Genomic DNA, 15,463 nt, shown 5'->3' on the forward strand with positions numbered 1-15,463 from the left:
TTCTTTAATTTTTTTCTAATAATCTTACTAATAATTGCTGTTTGCAGCCCTAATTCAGATTTCTTTCCATACTAATGACACCTATTAATAACCAAATATAAGGGATCCTTGGGAAAATATTTTATATGATCCGTTTATTTTTATTTTTATTTCAAATGATTTGATATATTGTCTATCCAACTATTGATGTATGTATTGGCCTCGAAAATCCAGTATCGAACAGCTATAATGGCTGTTATGTAGATAGACATATCACAGGAAATATAATGTGTGGAAACTACCTCTTCAGGTAATATCAGTATAACTGTTGGCTGAGGATGCTCGGCTTGATATGTCCTTTATTGTTTGGAGACCACGTAACAGATGCTTTTGCGTCCTCTTTTACTCCACACTGAATTGGCAGCAATAAGTACTTGGATTGCATCTGTAGTTGCAGTACTGTAAGATTAACTGACAGTAGTTTAGTGTAAAGCTCCAGAGCGTGTACATCCATGGCACACACCTGCCGCTCCTTATCCAGGCGCCTCTTTTCTTTATCCTTCAGGTGTGGCATGTTCACTCTGTTTGCTCAGCCTGAGGAAGACCCTCTTGCCATGTAAACAGTGTGTGACTTAGCCACCATAAAGTTTTCAACTCCCACATTCGCATCTTACTAATTTGAGCACGTACCGTTTGTTATATACCTTTGTCTAAACATGGCGCCAGGTTTTAAGATTGTGCAACAGTTAATAATGCTTTTAAGTGTTGTTTAAGTTTGATTTATGGAACCAGTGTTATTTGGTTGAGAGGTATCAGGAAGATGTGACTGGTAAAACCGGAGATGCTGACTGTGATATGGTGTCAACTAAATTTGTCGTTGAACCAAAAACAACAGAGGTCCTGTCCTTCAACTGTTTCCTCATCAGTTAAAGGAAGTAACAGTTGCTTTGACATCCTTTCCTTTTCACCCTCACCCCCTTTTTCAGGCAACTACAGTTAGGCGAGTTGATTGTTGCACTCAAAAGCCTATTTCAGTATATGCCACTCTCATTTTGTATTGGCTTAGACGCTAAATGTTTGTGTGTGCACTGTCGTTGCAGGTATCTCATCAGCCAGGGTGCCAATGTAGGAGTTGTGAACAGTGAAGGTGAGACGCCTCTGGACATTGCTGAAGAGGAGGCAATGGAGGAGCTCCTGCAGAATGAGATCAACAGACAAGGTACAGTATTGCGGACATCTTGAACATTGGACTAATGCTACTGAGAAATCTTCTTTCCCAGCCCCACCTTCATTAAAAAAAAATATACTACAATGTGATAATGTCACAAGTGGATTTAACCACAGATAAGACGTTGGAGTAAGTTCTGCCACTACTGGTTTCTCAGTCAAAACAATAAGACCTAATGTCCAAAGGAGGATAATGGGAGTCGTGGTCTAAATTGTCACAATCACCCATTCTGTTTATAATCTAATGTGTCACAGATACACAAGTGAAGGTCTTAAAATATCTTATATTAAATGAACTCAAAAGTATCAAATCAGAAGTAAGTAAGTCAATTATTCATATCTATGTGTGTGTATATTGTATTCACTGGAACAACCAATTATCAAATGTCATATTCAGCATTTTTCCTTATGGAATAGGTTATTTTCAACCTGTTTGCAAAATAAATCCAAAATGTGCTACTTTGGCTCTGACATAACGCATTCTGCAAAGTAACTAGTAACTGAAGTTATCAGATAAATATAGTGGAGTAAACAGTACAGTATTCCCCTTGAAAATAGCAGAGTGGAGTACGTAAGTCGATATACATATTTACATTCCATCACTGTTCGTTCGAATCCATATCTAGATAGTTCCTGATGTGATAACAATGTAAATGGAAGCATAGCTGTTCGGGCCACCATATGAACTTCATGCATGCGTGAGTATGTTGTCAAACACATTCCGAGTTCTCAATGAGCACCAGCTACCTGATGTTTTTCACTTGCTTGTACGAGAAAAGCAATCCAGCTGAGTTGTGAGCACTCGTGATGGTTCCAAACTGAAAAGACGAGTCTTTCTATTTTTGGCCAGGGCATTCTTGAGATGATGAAAGGCCCTCCCCTATGGTGAGAGGCCACGCACAGACGTGTTAACTGGCCCCGGGCCAGAGGGGTGCTCCTCAGCTCAGATTCACTAATAAAGGTTGGCTGGCTGTTGCCTCGCTGTGTAAAGAAATCTTTACATTCTTATGTTTAAGACTTTTGTTTGCATATGCAGAGAAAAAACATAGAGGTAATGGATTGTTTACAGTAAGGAGAGAATGCAAGTCTTGCACAGGTGGCTAGTCACGTAAGCCTTGCTGATACATGCATTGAACAGCCCTATGAGAAATGTGTACCATAAGCTTGTCCACAAGGTCAGAAGATGCACCGTCTCAATGTGATGCATTAGGGTAAACTGTCTAGTATCTTTAGCAACCTTCAGAAAAAATGGCTGCCTCTAAGCTGCCAATCTCTTGAGAGTCATTTAAGTCAAGGTTCAAGTGTCTGAAAGCACATGCTATCCACTGATGATTACACTCAAAGGACTGTTTGCATGTTGCGCTCCTTGGCTGTGTTACATAACAGCGGCGAGACATGTACCCACCCAAACCTCAAGCATCTCGGTCAGCAGCAGCTGTCAGCTTTGATTTGCCCGTGCCTGATGGACGTGCTGTGTAGCTGGTAGGATTCACACGCTGCCTCCTCCAAGATCCATCAATGAGGGACGCAAAGCCAAATCTACATCTTCATTTACCGTGCTCATACAGCCAAACTACTGAATGCTTTGTCATAATGTGGACTTAAGCTATTTAAAGTTGAGCCTGAGCTAGTAATAATTAATGCACAAAACTCTTTTTGGAATATAACTCTGCTGAAGAGTGAATTAGCGGTGATCCTGGCCTCGGGACAGCTGCAGACAATCCACAGCTCAGTTCTCTATGCTAGAGGTAGCAGGCAGCATTATGCAACGAGCTGTTGTGTAACGCTTCTGTATGTTTGTAATGTGATTTTCTCCCCTCAAAGAGATACCAGTCATGGGGTTAAACTTGTTAGCAAGTGGCCATGGTTTCCCGTTGTCAGGCACAAAACCTAGCGCCTCTCCTTGACCCTGATTGGGTCAAGTGACTGGTCAGCCCTGTCACCACCACCTCCTCCTCCTCCTCCTCCTCCCCTCCTCCACCATCAGCTGCCTCATGATGGCTGCTGCTATCTGTCCTTGTAATAGACTGCAGGTGGATAATATGACAAATGTTTCTCTGTCCCTGGTGCTGAGAGGACAAACAGGTAATCTGGATCAGTATTTTCTTCTCAGCTCAAAAATAGAGCGTTTTACTGTTGTCCTTTCTATAAAGCCAGTTACTATACGTTCTGCTGAGGATCTTGTGCTTCCCTCAGGGTAGATGGATTCTATAGATATTTCATTCAGCTCGAGCACACATACAGTAGGTATATTGTCCGTGAGTTGAAGGGGGAGGAAAGTCCTTTTTTTGCTCTATTGGATTTTCTCCTTATCTCCTGAATGCTCCGTTAGAAGATGTGCTGTTCTCTTGCAAAAAACTCAACTTTGAACTGCTGCCAATTCCTCCACTCGGCTCTTGTTCTGTAGTCCTACTTAGAGGCCATTAGGCTCCCTGCTTTTTATAGACGCAGTGTAGGCTACTTCCCAAGAGATCACAAGGACGTTGCCCTACCTGGCCAGCTCCCATTGCCTACATTAACTGAGGTTAATTTTCCTGCATTAAGTGCACTGCATTTTCTCTTACCTGTCATATTGGAGTGTGTCTATCACACCTTGATTAAATCAGTTACACTGCACCTGGCACTTTATGCTCTTTAATGAGCTTGGTTGAGGGAATACAGCAACACAGTGTTCTACACCAAGGTGGTATAAAAAGGCTTTTAAAGATGATCTTAAATTTAACTTGCTGAACTCTCCAAAAACACTGAACACCAAACAAGTGAGTAAATGGTCCAGTTTCTGTCCTCACGTCACTCGGTTCGAAATGAAACTTGAAATCCAGTCAAACATAAACTCAGACATTGAGTCATCTTCTTCTCATTTGGTTTCATTTTCCTGGACCTCAGTTCACTAATCCTCTTAATGAGCAACATGTCCAGTTTTATACAAGCCAGTTGTTTTGGTCATTTGTAAAGTAGATTTTCACTTACTTTAAAGCCATTTAGACCATTTAAAAAAAAAAAAAATGTAAAGGAGCAAAAGGTTTGTCGCTGGTGTCATTGAATTTTGTTTGACAATCTAGTGTCCTGTTCTGCAGCTAGCATGGGCTAAAACACCGGTTGAGGCCAAACTTGCAGACACAAATGTCCTCTTTCATTGGTTTAAAAGCTTGGGGCAATCTTAAAGCTTTTCCAGGGTGTCAGGAAATGGGTGATAATGTATCCTTGGGAGTAGAACAAAAACCTATAAGATCAGCTGAAGTTTTGGCTCTAACCCCAGAGCACTTCTCGGATCACTGTTTATGTAGCTCAACACAGTTAACGCTCTGCTGACGAGTCAGCGACTCGTGCAGCAGTGCATTTCAGACCGTCTCGTGTTCCAACCAGGTGTCAACAAGACAATACAGGCCTGTTTTCACTGCTGCACCACATGCAGCTTATAGCTTAGACATATTGACCCACTTAAACCAGCCGAGGCCTGTGTGTTTGCAGCCACTATTTCATTTTCCGATTGACAGAAAATTGGCACAGAACTGTTTGCTGAAGCTCAACCAAGTGCTTTACAACACCCTCTAGTGTTGATGAAGGTGGTTAGAATAATGTAATGTATATTTTTCCAATGGATAACATTAATACATGTGATGAAATAAATCCCAAATATTCACATTCCTTTCTATCAATGTAAGACAGGTAAATTATCTAATAAATACCTTCATATGTTCTCCCTCCTCCATTCTCTGGGTTCAGTGTTACAGTTGGCAGCTTGTTCATAAGTAGCAGGTAATCCTTCTGTGCCACTCTTAACGGTGTCAGTCTCCTCTGTCACTCCCCAGGCGTGGATATAGAGGCAGCCCGGAAAGAGGAGGAGCGGGTCATGCTGAGGGATGCCCGGCAGTGGCTCAACAGCGGCCAGATCCAAGACGTCCGACACGCTAAGTCAGGAGGAACGTCGCTCCATGTAGCTGCTGCGAAGGGATACGTCGAGGTTTTAAAGTAAGCAGTGGTCTTCACTTCACAGGTTGTAGAGCTGTGTGAATGTCTTTCCATGTTGCGACAATTCATTACATAAATTCTTTCCTGGACATTATATAAATACTGTTTAGACTTAAGACAATGGTGAGACCTAGCATTGTGTTTTTGTCTTCGTTAAAGCCAAACATATCTTGGTCTCTGCATCTCGTCAATGTGTTATTCTGACGTTGTCTCTGTCGGGTGTTAATGCGGCTACTCTGCTCGAGGATAGGAACTGCAGCCGTCTGTCCATCTGGTCTGGGAAGTCAGCCAGCGAACTCTGCTGCCATAGATAGCTCTGAGCTCTCTGATGTTCAGCTCGATATATAACACAGATATCTAAATGCAAAGTTCATACACAGTCTTGAAAGAAAATGCTTTCATTTGATTTTTCCATAATCTGGTGTTTCTTTAGCACAATAACCTAATAAAAAATAAAACTATTTTATGTGAAACAATCTCCTCATCAGTGGCACCTCACCCTTGATTAACCCTAACCCAGCAATAAGTTATAATCAGAATATATAAGCGTACTCAGTAGAACAGCTGGTAAAATCAACAAAAGTGATTATATACAACGATTGCTGTGGACATAAAGGATTTATGTAACTCTCTTTTACTGTATTGCGGTTCTACCAATTTAGACGTGACACTTGAACAACTATTGAATTTTACTCATAAAAAGCTGTACAAACCCTGTAAATGACTCTACTTTTAAATTGGCCAATCGGTTACCAGTTAGTTTTATGAAACACTATTGTTTTGATTTAATCTAAGCTTTTTAGCACACAAAAAACAACAATAAACAGTGCATTCTAACACATGAAGACCACAACTTCCAAGAGGGAACCGTTTTGTATTATAGTATGTGGACAAGAGTGCCATACACAAAAATCCATAACTTGTATGTAGGTTTCCATAATCAGTAGAGAATACAGTACGGAAGTAAATAACATTTTGAGCCATGAGGATGGAAAAGCCGTCAATTTTGACCTCGTAGAAGTAATTTTCTCATCTTAATAGAAAAGTTTGTCCTTGGATCTCCTGAATCTTTCTTTCTTTTTCATCTCATTATTATCTACTGCAGGCAAATCAAGAATTGTGCTCTTTAAAAACTGTACAAACAAGCTGAAATCTTACTTTTAAAACTTGCCAATCTGATTTTGCTCTCACAGATTGTGTGTTTTGGGGGCTGGATTTTTTTTTATATCTCATAAATCTTACCTGGGGTTACAATGCTGGGGCACTTCTAAAAGCCTGTACCCTTGCATCACCTCGAAGGATTAGTTTACAGTTTCAAATCTGATTGTGACTTCAAAGGAAAACTGTTTTAGTTTCGCCTCTCTCTCTCACACTCCCCCACTCCTTCTTTGTGCAGGCTTTTAATCCAGGCAGGATATGATGTAAATATTAAGGACTACGATGGCTGGACTCCTCTACATGCAGCATCGCACTGGGGCAAAGAGGAGGCGTGTAGGATACTGGTGGAGAATCTATGTGACATGGACCTTATTAATAAAATGGTGGGTAACTGAAAACTGTCACAAGTCATGTCTGGAAGTATAGAGCAATCCATATTTTAGCTAACTTGTATTGTGCTTCTTTCCCTCAGGGCCAGACAGCTTTTGATGTAGCAGATGAAGATGTTCTGGGTTACTTAGAAGAACTACAAAAGAAACAAAATCTGGTGAGTCAGTGTGGCTGCTACTTGTATAAGGACTCATATCTGCAGGGTCAGTGGTGGATTAATTTGAACGATTGATTTTTGTTTTCTTTATTCCAGCTGATGAGTGGCAAGAAAGACGTTAAGAAATCTCCTTTGATTGAAACAACAACCACCGGGGACAACAACCAATCACTGAAACCACTCAAGAGGTAAATAGCTTGATAGATAGTGAAAAATAATCAATTGCAGCTGTTTTTCTAAATAATTAGCCACCTGCAGCACATAACATATTAAACCTGGTTGGAATGATCTGTTTTAAATCTCTTTCCTGCATTTTAAATGACTGTACTGCAGAGAATCTGCAGTTCTGTTCTAACCGAGGTAAATGTGTGTGTTGCAGCAAAGAAACACTGCTTCTGGAGCCAGAAAAGAGCGCCCCACGCATCGAGACCTTAGAACCGGAGAAGGTGGATGAAGAAGAGGAGGGGAAGAAGGACGAGTCGAGCTGCTCCAGTGAAGAAGAGGAGGATGAAGATTCGGAGTCGGAGAATGAAGCAGGTACTGTGTGGGACTGATTTTAGACTTCTTGTGTGGCATCTGAAGCCAAAACATTTATTGATTGTCAGGCAAAATACTTGCAGAAAATTGAATTGATTTATCTTAGTGTCTGTTTAAAAAAATGTGTGTTTATGTGGTACAGAAGCAGAAAAAGGCCATGCTTGTATTAAATGACATTATCAGCCACTGTTTTCAAGATATCTGCATCTAAAAAATAGAGTGCTCTGATCAATATCCTGCCACCAGGCGTGAAAGGCATCTTGACAACCGGAACAACTGATTTTAAGTTGGAAATTTCACATTATTTATCGCTGCACCAGACTGTAGTTCAATCTTGTGCCATGCAAGCACCCACCAACATGGGTAGCTTCCTTTGCTGTTCCCTTGTGCCTATTCCTATTCCTGCTCTAACACATCAGCTTTAAGATGAGCACTGTATGTAAGAGATAGGCTCCCTTACAATAATTAGCCATAATCGTAATAACCCTCATATCAAGCCACTAAGGAAAACATGCCTTCAACAAATACCAAAAGTTAGTCAACATTCATATCCCCACAACCAAAGAGAAGTTTATGTATGTAATGCCCATATCTTTAGAAATCTCCCTTTTATTATCTTGCAAGAATGAATGAATTTATTATTTATATATTGTGATATGATGATATGATTAAAACAACTCTTTAACTGTTTTCCTGTTTGATTCCTCCAGACAAGAGCAAGCCTTCAGCATCCGTGAGCAACAGCACGACGCCCACGACGACCAGCATCACCGTGTCACCTCCAACTAGCCCAACTAACCAGGTGACGACCCCCACTTCTCCAGTAAAGAAGGTACGGCCTGGTGGATGAGCATTTATCGTCCCACCCCGGGCAGACCGCTACCACAGTACCGTCATTTAAAAAGATAATTGAAAGAGGCATATTCGACTCAAATTTAGCTCTCATTTAATTGGTTTTAAAAGACCCTGGAGAAAATGAGATGCTGTAGCACAGCACCTAATCTAACCACGTCAGGTGGGGACTGCTCCACCTCGGTTACATGTTGTGCTCTGCTGAGACATGTTGGTACATAAATCAATAATAATTCATCATCTGTTTAGTGTTTCTCTCCCTTGAACACAAACCTAATTTCACAGCCGGCTGAAGGCACTCAGGGTTTACATAAATGAGTTTGCAGTTCACACTCCAGGCCCTAACAGAAACAGTTGTTCCTGGTTGTGATTGGGTCTTAATGTTGCACACGGAGGCCCTGAGAATGACAGTGACGGCACATTTTCGGGGGCAATTAACAAACATGGTATCAGTTTGTTCAGTGGCCAATTCTAGATAAAGTTTACTGTCCATGTGTTCGGCTACCAGAAGGCCTGAGTGCTCAAAGCCAATGTTGGGTTAGTTGTTAAGAATATAACCAGGGCTTGAATGGTTATGTTCCCACTTGTGAGTCTGCTGCCCTCTGCTGGCAAAATCCAACCAAGCATTTAACCAAAATGAACGAATCCTCAAGAGCATGGCTGCTTCCCTCAGTCCTCTTGATAAAACATATTTAATTGTTGGAAAGGTATTTTTTGTCCACCCAAAGATGAATAGGATACATTAAAAACTGAAAATGAAGTCCCCAAATAAAAGCTGTGGCGCTCAGTCTGTGATACTGGACACCGCCTACACACTGCATCATCATTTCACACTCCTGAATGCAGTCTGAATAGGAAGGTATCTTTTACAGTTTTCTATTTCTTTTTGAATGTGCACCCTGCAATCAGTGGCCACCCACCCAAGACTTTCTAAATGTTGTTTCCTTTTTTTTCTGCTTCTTTTCTTGCAATTCTGATCCTTCTTTGAAGCCTAGCGCTCACACATCACAATGTCTTCTGTCTAACAAGAGTGAGCAAAAAGCATTAACAGTTTCCAGTTTTGACACTACCAAATGTTTGTTGGATCTGTCACTTATTCCAACTGAGAACAATAATGGTAGTAGTCCCCCCTTCCCCCCCGGTTTGGCAGTAAGCATTGTGTGGTGTGACTAGGCCTTTTTTAAAAAAAAAAGCCATTAAGTGTGTTTCTTTTGCTGCTGCTTCTGTCTTATTCTGGCTTTTTCTCTGTCTCAACCTGTCTGTCCTCATCCCTGCCCTCCTTCCCTCCCTCTCTTTGCGTCTTTCTCACCCCGGGCTCTTGTCTTGGTTGGCTTTAGTTTGATTGTATTACTCCCCTCATGCCTGTGGCGGAGCCAGGCTGTCCTGCATTGTGGCGTCAAGGCTTGCGCAAAACTGGCATTTCTCTAGTGCCCAAAAAACCTATGGTGAGGCATTGCTGTGCACCAGAGTTGTTCTCTCATCCTACACGCACCTGTGCATTGATAAAGTACTAAACACCACCACCCTAACCGCCCTGGTCCCATCCAGGTGATGCTGATTGAACCTCCCTCTCGCTGACTTTCACTCATCGACCCCACATGGTGTTGTTTGCACTTGTATTCAACAAATGCACTGTCCTGATTGTGCTTTCACCGTGTCTCTGTGTGGCTTTTGTGTTTTTGTTTAGTTGCTTGTCATCTTTTGAATGTAAACCATCAATCGGACCCCAAAATCCCAACTGGTTTAATTACACCCCCACCACCTATTGTTCAAGAGCGTTATATTATTAGCATATTGTGAGAAGAGGCTCTGTTTTGGAATGATTTTTAGAGTCGAGTAGTTGTAGTGGATGTTTTAGTACCTCTTAACTGGCATGCCGTTCCTTAAAAATGACCTCTTATGGTCTTATCTAAACTTCAAGTTTCCGGCCCCTGGAGATTAATCCAAACCCTTTTGACCTGATTTGAAATTTCTATAACTTACTAAGATGACTAAAAATCTAATTTAACATCTTGTCATGGTAAAATTGGGAACTTTGTAAATTAAATCTGTAACACTTGCTCGCTCTCAGACTGCTCAGCCTGCCGGAAAAGTCCCTGCTAAAGTGACAGAGGAGGAGAGGAAAGACGAGTCTCCATCGTCGTGGCGGCTGGGTTTGAGGAAGACGGGCAGCTACGGCGCGCTGGCGGAGATCACAGCTACCAAGGAGGCTCAGAAGGAGAAGGACACGACCGGGGTGATGCGCTCAGCCTCGAGCCCTCGCCTCTCCTCCTCCCTGGACAACAAAGACAAAGAGAAGGTCAACAGTCACATAATCGCATCCTTTAACATCCTTTGTAATCCTGTATTGTAGTTATTTTTGAGAACTCTTAAACAAATGATCGCTAACATCAACCCTGTTTATTCCTCTGTCTCCAGGAAAAGGATAAAGGGACCCGGCTTGCCTATGTGGCCCCCACCATCCCCAGGAGACTGGCCAGTACTTCAGACATTGACGAGAAGGAAAACAGGTGAAGCCCTGGAGCCGAGTGGCTCTGTGCAAACACGCATTGGCATGAGCGGCACCTGCTGCCCACTGCTGTGTGTTGCAGGCAACACAATGCTCTGCATGGTGTGTGTGGCTCTAAGCTGCCGCCTTTGGTTAGGCTGCTATGGATTTGGCAGACCTCAAATATGCTAGACCAAGGGGGAGATTTCATAATGAGTCTAATATGGAAAAAACAAAATATGAGAATCTGTTTGTGGAAACCTGGGGTACGATTGTAGCTTGTGGTTCCTCAGGGACTCTACTGCTCTGATACGTAGTGGCTCATACACCCGGCGACGCTGGGATGACGACCTGAAGAACAGCGAAGGAAGCGCCTCCACCAACCGAACCCCCAGCTACCAGCGCAGGTTAGCTTCTGCAGCGACACAAATATCTGCCAAACCTCCATCGCTCATCTGATCATCAGATCTCTGTTCCATCTGATCTGATGTTTTTATCCATTACGAGGTTGACTTGCATAGCCTTGGAGCTATTGACAGCGTTGATGGTTGTTTATCAATCATCTGCTGTACATTTCACTGGATTATGTCATCAGAGATATGTACGTACATGCTTCTGTGCACAGCAGCAGCTACTGAGAAAGCAATGCAAATCAGCCCTACGCCTTTCTCTCTCACTGCCACAGAGTCTGTTGCATGACTGTACCTGTCCTGTCAGGTTGCTGTGCCACTGAAATTTGCAATGTGTTACTCAGAAATTTTAACAAGCCTAGACCACCTGTTTGACTTTAGATAAATCACATTCCCAGGCTTGTTAATGGCACAAAACCTAGACATGAACTTATGCTGCATGCATGTCATATGGGGAAAATGCTGGATGTAAGCCTCCCTTTTAAAAGTTGAGGGTTGCTTAATTGTTAGCATTATATTTTCAAAGTTAGGAATATCACTATATTTAAATATAATCCTTGTGAAATGCCTGATTTTCACTCATTAAAACCAAAAATGTGTTATTTATAATGAATTTGTTTGTAGATTCCAGGTCTCCTGAATTTGGCAGGAATTAATGACAATATACATCAATTGTTGATAGTAAAGAATAATTTTATAAATGTTGTTGTTCAAAAATCAAATTTTTTGTAAAAATGTAGATGTGATGATAACGGGTTTGTGAGTTTAGAGATACTATTGGATTATCTGCTTTGAAAGGGTTTGAATAATGCTTAAATATACTTTTGATAATGTATTTAACCAATGAAAAATGTATTAACGACAATCAGAAATGGGCACGGTTGCATCAAAAAGTAATCAAATACTTGTAAATCAAATATATCAAACTAAATACAGGATAATAAATAATTTGTCTTTTTAAAAATACAAAAAGATATCTTATAAAAACTGAGATAATTATATTTTAGCCATTTGACAGCATCAATACTGGCTGGATTTTGTTGGGTCGGTTGTTTAACAGTAACAGACCGATGCTCTGCAATTCTTGAAATCATAATATTGTGATAATTAGTTTATCATTTGAGGAACTTGTCATTAAATGTATCTATTCTTTATCTCCTAATTTAGCCTACGCTGATTTTGCATCAAAATAAGATCATATTAGTCGTTAAATGGCTATCTAAAGGAATAACGTCATATGTAACTCATATTATTAATAATTAACTGAAAATGTTTCATAATGCTTCAACTAATATCTACAAAATCATTTATTGTGTCTCCATAGTCAGTTCAACTCATGACCATTTTTCGTTGCATTCAGTCATCCAGTCAGCAGCCAGCCCCATATGACATACATGCACCGATACTGTGCAAAGCTTTGATAGTCTTGAATATGTATGTTTCTTTGACTGTATCTGTGTGTGTGCGCCTCCACCGCTAATATGCCTCTCTCGCCCACACGCCTGCCCACACGCTAGCACGTCCCACACGCTAGCACTAGGGCGGAGCGGCAGCACGCGGGACGTGCCAGCCAAGTCTTCGTCCACCTCCAGCTTGGACCCTAACACCTGTAATACTAAACCCTGGCAGCCACCCACCTCCCACTACCAGTCTTACAGCATTTACCGCAGGTACTCCAGCCTCCACCGGGGCACCTCCGTCTCTACACCCACCTGTCCTCTCTGAACGCGTGTCTCTGCGCTGCTCAAGTGCCTACCATGTGTTTTGTCTTCATCTGGTTACATTCAATGTCCAAATGGCTATTGAAAGAGAGGTGATTGTTTTTAAAGTCTGGATGAAGCCTGGTTCATCTGGCTAAAAGTATTTCAGTGCAGTTGATTTAAACGTTTGCCAAACCAGCCAGTAAATGCAAAAACTTGCCATGGTGTTTCTTTCATACTGGAGCTAAACTTCAATACTATCATCAGCAATTGATACTGTGACACTGCAGTACTGACAATTTGAAGTTTAATTTTCACAGAAACTGTTGTATTTTAACTAAATGTAGGCTTTGCAACAAAAAAAACAAAAAAAAAATCGATCCATTTAGTTGTGAATGCCACGGCAACTTGTTTAATGTTTCAAAAAACAGCAAAACTATGCGTTAAAAAATACTAGTACGTAGATTTTTCTATAGTTGAGCCAAAAATTAAAACAGAAGTGTAATGGCAAAACTTGCAAATTGATTGTCAGACAGTGGAATCTGGATCTATACGTGGATCAGTTGATATCTGATAGATGAATTATGTCACTGCACCCGATATCAACATGGGATCAGAACTGTCCAAACTTTGATTCTTATTAATTGTTCTCCTAATTTAATGTCGTCACAGATATTATACATGATACATAAATATTTTGGCGGGAAACATTAAAACTATCTCTACTTAAAAACTAAATTATTGCAAATTATAAGCAATCAGCAAACAACATTTATAAACAATCGGCCTTAGTGTTGACTCAGTTGTGTTTATTTCCAACAATTCGTCCTCCAGCGGCTCTTTTGGCAGAAGGCACGAGGACCTGGGTTCCTCGACCACCTCCTCCTCCACGACCACCACCACCTCCTCATCTGTTACCTCGCCCACAGGCCATCGTGGCCTGCTCTCTAGCCTGGGCTCCTCCTCCACCCGCACTGGCTCCACCAGTCTCACCAGCAGGTACAGGAAATTTGAAATAATTTCCCGGTGTTTTATCCTTTTTGTGAGCTCAAGCGGTATCCGCTTTTGCACTTGAATATAAAATGCCCTGTGTCATGTTGACCAAGGAATTGCAAAGATGCTAACAGTGCAGGTGCGTGTGAACAGGTACTGGTCAGAGGAGAGTGCAGAGAGGGAAAAGGAGAAGGAGAAGGAGTCTGCTGCAGTCATCCCCACTATAAACACTGGCTCTACTACGACCACCGCATCTACCACTACCACCACTGCTACATCTACCACTACCACCACTGGCATTGTCACTGGCTCTGAAAGACGCAGGTAACACAAACACACCGTAAACACACCTTACATGCATGTATTTGAATGGGAATAAATCCACCCAGGTATCTTGTGTCTTTCATTCTGAATCAGTTTTACCTATAAAAAGGCAATTATTCCAGGTAATAGAGTCCGTTTGAAGGCAGCTAGCATTATGTGGATTTATCTGCTAAAGCTGGCCTGTTATACGTTAAAGGAAAATTATTATAGCCTTGGATATGGTGGATATGATGCATTTGGTTTAATTACATACATTTAGTTCAGATCTTGTTAATCGCTTTTGTTATTTGGGGTTTTGGCGTCCCATGTCTTAACATGAGTCAAAATCGCTCTGGGAAAAAACATTGTACTTTAAAATTGTTCTCTTGCTTTATTTACTGTATTTATTAATGACATTTGTTTTTGTATATTCATGTCATTTTCAAGTCCCAATACTGTGGAAACTGCAACAAAGCATTTACTGTAAGCAGCTTCCAGAAAAATTGGCATCAACCTCAAAAGCCTCCGTCAGTCTAACAGTAATCCGGATGCATTTCCTCTGTTTGAGAACAGGGTGTGTGTGTGTGATCTTTAAATGTGTACACACAGTGTGGAGACGAAGAGAGAATTTGTCGGTGTCCGTCTAGCATGTCAGACTGTGTCGCGGTGTGTCTGCACGTGTGTGTTGTGAGCGGGGTCAAGTGTGTGTGTCTTCCTGAGCTGAAATGAGCCACCTGTCGTGGCGGGAACAGGGCGGGCCTGTTTCAGAGCCTGGACCGCTCCAGCAACTTCTCCTTATAAGGAAGGTGGGCAGAAGCTGCAGATTTTCTTCAAGGCCAAGGCCCCATTCTGCACTGAATGAGTTCATACTTCTGCGTGGCCAACAGAGGCGTGCTCCTCACTGAGAGAAAGTGCCAGAACAACCCACCGTTCAAACTGTGTTTTGAGCCCCTTACTGCTATAACACAGACATTTGAATCCTTACCCAAAGGTATAATATGTAACATCACTGCCTTAAAATGTCTAAAAATTGTCGAGACCAACTTTGAGTTGTGTTGTGTGGTTTCTAACAATGTTCAAACCAAGAGAAATCTGTAATTTTTTGGTTCCGTGAAAACACCAGATGACATGCAGAATGTGAGGAAGGAAGTTGGCCAACAAGACAAAACAAAACATGAATAAGGCTTGGAGACAATTCTTCACCAGAGAACATTTTGGATCTGAAGAATATAAGATGGAGTTTCATGAGCAATGGTTGTTGTGCAAACCACATCTTTTGGTTTGATTGTTTTGAGTC

The 15,463-nt window shown here is 41.5% G+C and overlaps 1 protein-coding gene across 3 annotated transcripts in view; it reads left to right on the plus strand.

Annotated features, from left to right (window-relative positions):
• ppp1r12a (protein phosphatase 1, regulatory subunit 12A) overlaps window positions 1–15,463 on the plus strand; it is a 51,334-nt gene that overhangs the window by 22,661 nt on the left and 13,210 nt on the right. Inside the window, exons 3-15 of one of the 3 annotated variants that reach the window (XM_037121585.1) lie at window positions 1,080–1,198; window positions 5,019–5,178; window positions 6,575–6,719; window positions 6,809–6,883; window positions 6,980–7,071; window positions 7,263–7,420; window positions 8,131–8,252; window positions 10,344–10,571; window positions 10,691–10,782; window positions 11,054–11,167; window positions 12,688–12,840; window positions 13,705–13,869; window positions 14,017–14,187. In XM_037121585.1, the coding sequence (XP_036977480.1) occupies window positions 1,080–1,198; window positions 5,019–5,178; window positions 6,575–6,719; window positions 6,809–6,883; window positions 6,980–7,071; window positions 7,263–7,420; window positions 8,131–8,252; window positions 10,344–10,571; window positions 10,691–10,782; window positions 11,054–11,167; window positions 12,688–12,840; window positions 13,705–13,869; window positions 14,017–14,187 (1,794 nt within the window). The remainder of the gene's footprint in view (window positions 1–1,079; window positions 1,199–5,018; window positions 5,179–6,574; window positions 6,720–6,808; window positions 6,884–6,979; window positions 7,072–7,262; window positions 7,421–8,130; window positions 8,253–10,343; window positions 10,572–10,690; window positions 10,783–11,053; window positions 11,168–12,687; window positions 12,841–13,704; window positions 13,870–14,016; window positions 14,188–15,463) is intronic. The other 2 variants (XM_037121586.1, XM_037121587.1) reach the window with 2 other exon arrangements.

The sequence above is a fragment of the Acanthopagrus latus genome, chromosome 14, assembly GCF_904848185.1.
Source record: "Acanthopagrus latus isolate v.2019 chromosome 14, fAcaLat1.1, whole genome shotgun sequence".
Lineage (NCBI taxonomy): Eukaryota > Metazoa > Chordata > Actinopteri > Spariformes > Sparidae > Acanthopagrus > Acanthopagrus latus.